The sequence below is a fragment of the Alligator sinensis genome, unplaced genomic scaffold (genome assembly GCF_000455745.1).
Source record: "Alligator sinensis unplaced genomic scaffold, ASM45574v1 scaffold566_1, whole genome shotgun sequence".
In the NCBI taxonomy this organism is placed as follows: domain Eukaryota; kingdom Metazoa; phylum Chordata; order Crocodylia; family Alligatoridae; genus Alligator; species Alligator sinensis.
This window is the reverse complement of record NW_005842017.1, coordinates 386,965-393,728: the sequence shown is the minus strand read 5'-3', so window position 1 is coordinate 393,728 and position 6,764 is coordinate 386,965. Positions and strand designations below refer to the sequence as shown.

Below are 6,764 nucleotides of genomic sequence, written 5' to 3'. Positions count from 1 at the left end.
CCCCCCCCCGCCCCGCCCGACAGCACCTGCTGAGTAGGGGCTTTTTGTAAACGGCTGGGAGCTGGGGCTGCCGGGGCAGCCATGTGGGGCTGGGGCTTGGCAGGGGGCTCCCCCTGGGCCCCCCCCCCCCCCCCCCCCACCCCCCCCCCCCGCCCCCGCCACCCACCCCAAGCGTAACACAGCCCAGCCCCACACTGGGAACAGCTTGGTGCCAGCCGCAGCAGCAGCCTGTCCTCCTCCATGCAGATCCGGGGGCACACGGCCCCCGTGTCCTTCCGGGGGTGCACGTAGCTGCTCCTGCGCCCTGCCTTCGCTGGGCCATCCCCTGCTCCAGCCCCACTCCCTCCCCCACTGCTGGGCCAGGCCACCCTCACCCTGCACGAGGATCCAGGGGCACATGCCCCCATGCCCTCCCGGGGTGTGTGCACCAACAGGAGTCACCACCATCCCCTCTCTGCGCCCCCTGACTGCTTTCAGCTCCTCCCACGCTCTGCCCCAGCTGTGCAGCCCCAGCCCCACTCCCTCATCATGGGGGCCTCAATGTGCTCCTCCCCCCTGCCCCTTTAAAACAAAAAAATATATATAAAGAGGTATATGAGCTGGAGCTTTGAGAGAGAAGGGTACACTTGTTTAGAAGGTTGAAAACCCCGGCTGTAGGAAAAGTGAAAGATACCACCGTAGAACAGTGTCCCTAGGGTTCTCTCAGTTTTCTGTTCAACGTAGCCCTATTGATATAAACATAAAGAGCCTTAAGTCAGTAACTCACCAGAATCAGAATTCTTTCAACCTTCATTTGGAGTCTGTATATCAATGATGCTCAACCTTTTTGGCTAGAAGGCCAGATGTGCAGTGACCAGGCCATCCATGGCTGGTTCCAGTTGGTGATCCCAATCTGGCCCCAGGTGGCTGCAGCAGAGCCCAATCTGACTATGCAGATGTGGGCAGAGAAGGTCCTGACTTCAGCCTGGCTCTGCCAGGGGGATGGGGCATGGCCCAACTCCAGTTCAGCCCCATGGGAGAAGGAGGCTTAACCCAGTCCCACAGGAGGACAGGAGAGGACTTGAGCTGGCCCCAAAGGAAATGTGGCCCCAAAGAGGATGTGGCCTGGCCCCATCAAGCCTGGGAGAGAGGCATGGCCCACCCTCATGCAGCCACAGGGGTGGAGGAAAGGGGTGTGACACCCTCCCCTGCTGCAGGAGGCTCAGGTTTGAGAATTTGGCAACAGGGGAGGGTGGTCCTATTTATTGCCACTGCTCCTATACTGCCAAATTTCCTAATCCATGGGAAGCCCTGTGGGCCAGATACCTATGGCTTCCCGGGCCACATTTGACTCATGGGCCAGAGGCTGAGCATGCCTGCTGTATATTTTCCTCTCATTATGGCACAGTTTGGGACTCCTGCAGCCCAGATAGTTAGAAAGTAGAAGCATGTTTATGCCATTCAGTTTCACACTGCACCCTTCTTTGTCCCCTCGCTGTCATCATTCAGAAATTCTTCTCACAAGGATTTTGTGGTGAAAAGTTGTTTCTTTCTTTGAATCTGTGGGCACTAGATTAGGCAAGGTTGTGGAGAAAACACGATTGTTTCAGAAAAGCAGCAATTAATTGGCTTTCCTTTTGATCATATAAATATGACAGGAAAGTTGCAAGTGTCTCTTATTTTTTCCTTCAGTATAACATTTTGTACTGAATCTGATGAATATTTTGGGTTGCAAAACAATTCAGAAAGTGAACCGTTTTTTCCTGATATTTTTAAAATTAAACATTTCATTTTTAATTTTGAATGTTTTGAAACCAATTTTGTCTAAATTTTAACAACTTTTTTACAATAGAAGAAAAAAAAACTGGGAATTAAATTAAATGCTTTGTTGTAAATCAAATGGAACATTTCAGTTCACTGGAAACAATTTTTTCTCCTCGTTTTCCATTTTGCTGATAAAAGCAATTAAAACAACCTCAGAATCCAAGTCAACCCAGCAACAGTTGTTTTTAATTGATCCCTAGTTTCACCAAGGAAAGAAGAAATCAGTTCGTCATAAAGCTCTAATCATATGGCCGTTTTCCAGAAAGAGCAGGAGACATAGGGCTTGGTCCTAGAATGGGAGGCTGGAAGTCTGGAATTACTAAAGCCTGGTCTTGAGCGTGACTCCAGCTATCTCTGCAGACCGTGGCGTGCTATTTAATTTCCCTGTTTGCATTACCATTCTACATGCTAACAAAGTGTACCTCATAAAGGAGCTGTGAAGATTAATGGTTTATTCCTTTTCTGTCACCCCAGACCTACAGGGAAATATCACTATCAGAGTTTCACTTCATTAATAATATGCTGTAAAGCTACAGCCACTTCAGCCAGTGTTTCCATAATGCACCCTTTCTTCAGTGAAGGGAAGGAAGACAGAGTTGCACAAAGCAGGAGCTCCTCCATCCCAGCCCTTCTCACCCCTGACACCACGGGCCATTATTACACACGCATGCATCACAGCACCTCTTTTGAACACTTTTGAACTAATACACCTCAGAGGCGTTTTAGTTCAAAAGCGCAGCGCTGCCATTTTCTGTGCGCCAACGCACATTTGGCTACTTATACAACTGCACATGGCGCAGTGCAGTTCGCCTCAGCTCGTGAGTGGAGCAGACTCAATTGAGTCTGCTCCAAAGCGGTGGATCTCTGGCGCATTGCTGGAAAAAGGTATGCATATAAATGCCCTAGAGCTTAACTCCACAATACACTGTGTGCATCTTTTTCCTGTACAGGCCTTGAAACCCTTGTCCCACATTACTAATGCTGCTAGGGGAACCTTCCTAACCCCAGAGGTAGCTAGGAATTGCTTCATAAGGAGCATAAGTCATGGGCTTCCATTTGAAAGTTTGAAGTGATTTAAGACCTTGGAAACAAGAAGATCCTCAGTGTTCCCATCAGTGGAACCGTTTTGTTATGAGATAACTTTAAACTTAATTGTTGCTGCCTAGAGATTAACAGTAACTTTATATCCAGAACTAATAGAATATCCTGTTGCCTTTATTTCATTTTGCTTCACTTAAGGCTCTCTTGTCTCCATTCTGGTTGTGTCATTTTGTATAATAGTTTGTTTTCTTTTTCTTTCATGTGTACAGCTTTCCTCCAGCCTGCACTCAAAGATCCTCAAACCTAACCTGTACCATGAAACAAAGCAAGTAGCCACGGAGTATCAAACTGCCAAAGAGTGTTTGTTTAAAGCATTCCTGAAGGCAGGGCTTGGAGCCTGGGTGGAGAAACCAATAGAGCAGGATCAATTTTCTCTCACTGTCTAATTCATGAACTACACATCGCTTTCAGAAAAGGGGTCGCTCTGGAAATCCTGGTGTCCAGCATCTTTTTCTGGCATTTCTACAGCTGTCAGTATATCTTCTAAGCATTTTTTTTCTTTTCTTTTCTTTTTTAACTGACTAGCAACTAGTTTTATGTTTTGCCTGAATATTGGAAGTTGGTGATAGGTTGATACAATAATTCTATGTTTTGTAATTAATAAGTCTTGTTGGTGGACTTCTAGAAAATCCTTTTACTGTAAACAAAAAAAAAATTACAGTAAGTTTGTCTTTCCAGTACAAGATAGCTCATTTTTTCTGGGTGAGAAATAATTCCTTTTTTACTGCAGTGTAGGCAAGTGCTTGAAAATGTAATTTCCATTAGGTTTTACACTCAGTTTTTTTAGTAAATAGCTTGATTTTTTTAAGACATGCATTACAAAGTTATTTTCTGCTCATCTGTTATCTTGGTTTTGAATTGTAGAGTTTCCTAGCAAATAGATCACAAAGCCAGAATGGAGTTTGGACAGCTAGTTTTTCCCCACTTCCTTGCTCTTTAAAACCAGCTGCTGAAAATGTCATGTCTTTGATGTATGTATTTATTAGTCTGTGACCCAGTTTTTAACATGCAGCTTTTTATTCTGTTTTTAAAAGTATCTTTACCTCCCATTTACACACATTGTGAAATCTTCATTTTTTTACCATTGTAAACTGGAAAAAAATAAGTATTTGTAAGTTAAAAAATTTAGTCTGTAGTGTATAAAAACCTGTTTAGAAGTAGGTCATTTGTATATCCCAGGAACTCTTCAGAATGCAATCACAATAGTAACAGTAATGTGGCAACTTCAAAACAAAGTTGTTCATTTTGAGGAAAACAATTCTAAAATTGCCAAAAACCACCCACTTCTACAATATTAATTGCTGCTGTTCTCAAAGGAATGAAAGGTCCTACGAAGGATAAAAAAAAAAACTGTTAAAACTGCTTTCTTGTGAAATGTATCTGTTTTAATCTGGCTGTTGTTTTCCCTTAAATTGCTTGTAGTTACCTATATGCTGGTCTGTAAAATGCAGAGATCTAGGCAAGTTACACTAATTTTATTTGCTTTAATAAATATTTAGGATAATATTTGATTTATAAAATGTGTCCTAAATTAACATTTTCAAATAGGGTAAATGTCAAGATGAAAAATAGCAGGCAAAGTAGTCTGGGGTCTATTAAGCCAATTAGTGTCTTATAGACATTTTGAAATAATTGGAGCAAATTAAATTTCACAGTGTCCCAAGCAGCAACTCTCTAGGCCTACCTAGGGATGTATAAATACATGATGTGACTTGTGTCTTCTCAAAAAATATCATGTAAACAGTCTGAAAGAATCTCAGAGTATTTCAAGCTCTTTTTAAAAACAATTTGTAATAGTGGTAGCTACCTCAGCCCAGAGGATTTCCTGCAGATTGATGATTATTTTGGTCAGTGAGACAAATCACCCAGCTAGTTATGAATGATCAGTTAGTTCCCAGTGCTGCAATAATTATTGCACAATTACAGATCCTTGCCAAAGAAATTAAATAAAAGTTTCAAGCTGAAAAAATTATCAGCCCTAAAATTGCTTGTACATTGATTTAAGCCTTCTAATTAGGGTCTTGGAGGCAATAAATGAATTTGTAGTATGATTTTTTTCAACACTGTGAGGGGATAGAGAATCAGAAAACCATTATGGGAAAGCAAGTCATGTACATGCCACTTTAACAGCAAGGTTATTTATATTGTATTGTTCAGTGCAGATGTATTGGCCTGGTCCTACAAACACTTATGCATTTGCTTCAAGTTAAGCCTATAAGTACTTCCACTGAAGTGCTGCGTAAAGTATTTATATGCTCAAAGGTAAGTGTGCATAATGTTATAGGCTTGAGGAACTAAAATGGGGAGAATTATAAATTAGACCAATTTGAGTGTTTTAGCTGGTCTGTTCCATGTGGAATTAGTATTAAATTTAATGTTTTTAAGGGGCTTGGTTTATTAATAATGTCATTTTGCAATCTGAATCTACTCATACTTATCTTTTTAAACTTCACATTCAAAAGTCGAGCTCTTTAGAATTAATGTTGAAGGTCAGATAGGTAGTAGATGGAACTAATTTCTTGATGAACTCATGAATGTGAGTAATATGTTGAAGTATTGCTATAGGCATAGTTTTCAAGACATTGAAAATGAAATATTAATTAAAAACTGTATGCAAAGTGGGTTCCATGTAGAATTCTTTTCTGATAAAAGAACAGCATCATGTTCTTATGAGGAATGAAGTTTCACTTTTGATAAATCCAGGGTTAAAAAAACTCAAGAGTTATGTAGAACCCATATCTGTTTTTTGGAAGCCAGTGAATTTTTTTGGCTTGTTCATTGCTCCGTTGTTAATTTTTGTGCAGTACTATGTGAAAATCAGAAGCTGCAGTTGTCAGACACCTCAATTCTGCCATATCCTTTGTTTTCACTCTCTGCTCCACTTAGCTTTTGCAAAGCAGTGTTGTGATTGCTGATGCTCTTGTATTCCTCACAAATCACCACCATCAAGCATGGATGGCCTTTGATGCATTTAATTCTAAATGACTGTAAATGATAAGGCAACATAGCTGCCAACAGTTGCTGAACTTTGTGGTTGACCTCTCTATCAAGCTGCCAGCTTGACATTTGTTTTGGAAGGTTGAATGGTGTTTTTGAATACTTTCATTATACTACATGGTATGAACTAATGGAAGCTAATCTTATCAAAGATTTGTAAAGCCATTCTGGGGATTCTTTTGGTTCTTTTAGGTTCTTGAGTGAATGTGAGTGTTTGTCTCAGGATCTTCACAGAATTTCAATAAAGAATGATGACTCTAAAGTCAATAAATACTTGAAATAAGGTTTTCTTTTCCAATCAATAGTCTAGCTATAATAAAAGATTATAGTAAAATAAAAACATTTTAAGCATAGGGTTTTTTTAATATTCTGTAGGGATGTGCAAGAGAACTCAGGCCTAAAGGTGACACTTGAAGGCTGGACTCAGGATCTCGTAATAACTGTAGAGCTCTCCCTGTCACTTGCTAACAGCATATACCATTTATGGGTCTTCAAATGGTAACCTTTCTTCATGTTTATGTCTAACTGGCCAGATCCTATACCCCTTCAGACCACTTGCCTTTAGTGTACTTAATTATAAGAATTGTGACAGTGAAGTAGTATCCATCTTAGAAATGTACAATGAGCTACATGTACAGTTGAGATTTTTTTATATCCTTCTTGTGCTAGACAGATCAAGATATGCTACCATAGGATAGAAATTAATTAATTCATTAAAAAATTCAGGAGTAGCAGCAGATAGAATTTTTAAGTGTTACCATTCCCAATTCCTCCTCAAATCCTAAAACAATTACAGCTGAAAGTTCAGGGGTGTTAAAGCTGTGTTATTAGTATTTTGTTATACAGATAAAATTTTAAAAAAT

General features: G+C 40.6%; 1 protein-coding gene across 4 annotated transcripts in view; it reads left to right on the top strand.

Annotated features, from left to right (window-relative positions):
• The window catches only part of ADARB1 (adenosine deaminase, RNA specific B1), a 177,475-nt gene extending 173,625 nt beyond the window's left edge, over window positions 1-3,850 (top strand). For all 4 annotated transcript variants that reach the window (XM_006022056.3, XM_025202205.1, XM_025202206.1 and 1 more), the window contains one exon: window positions 3,114-3,850. In XM_006022056.3, coding sequence (XP_006022118.1) covers window positions 3,114-3,290 — 177 coding nt within the window. In that variant the 3' untranslated portion in view covers window positions 3,291-3,850. The remainder of the gene's footprint in view (window positions 1-3,113) is intronic.
• The last annotated feature ends 2,914 nt before the right edge of the window (window positions 3,851-6,764 follow it).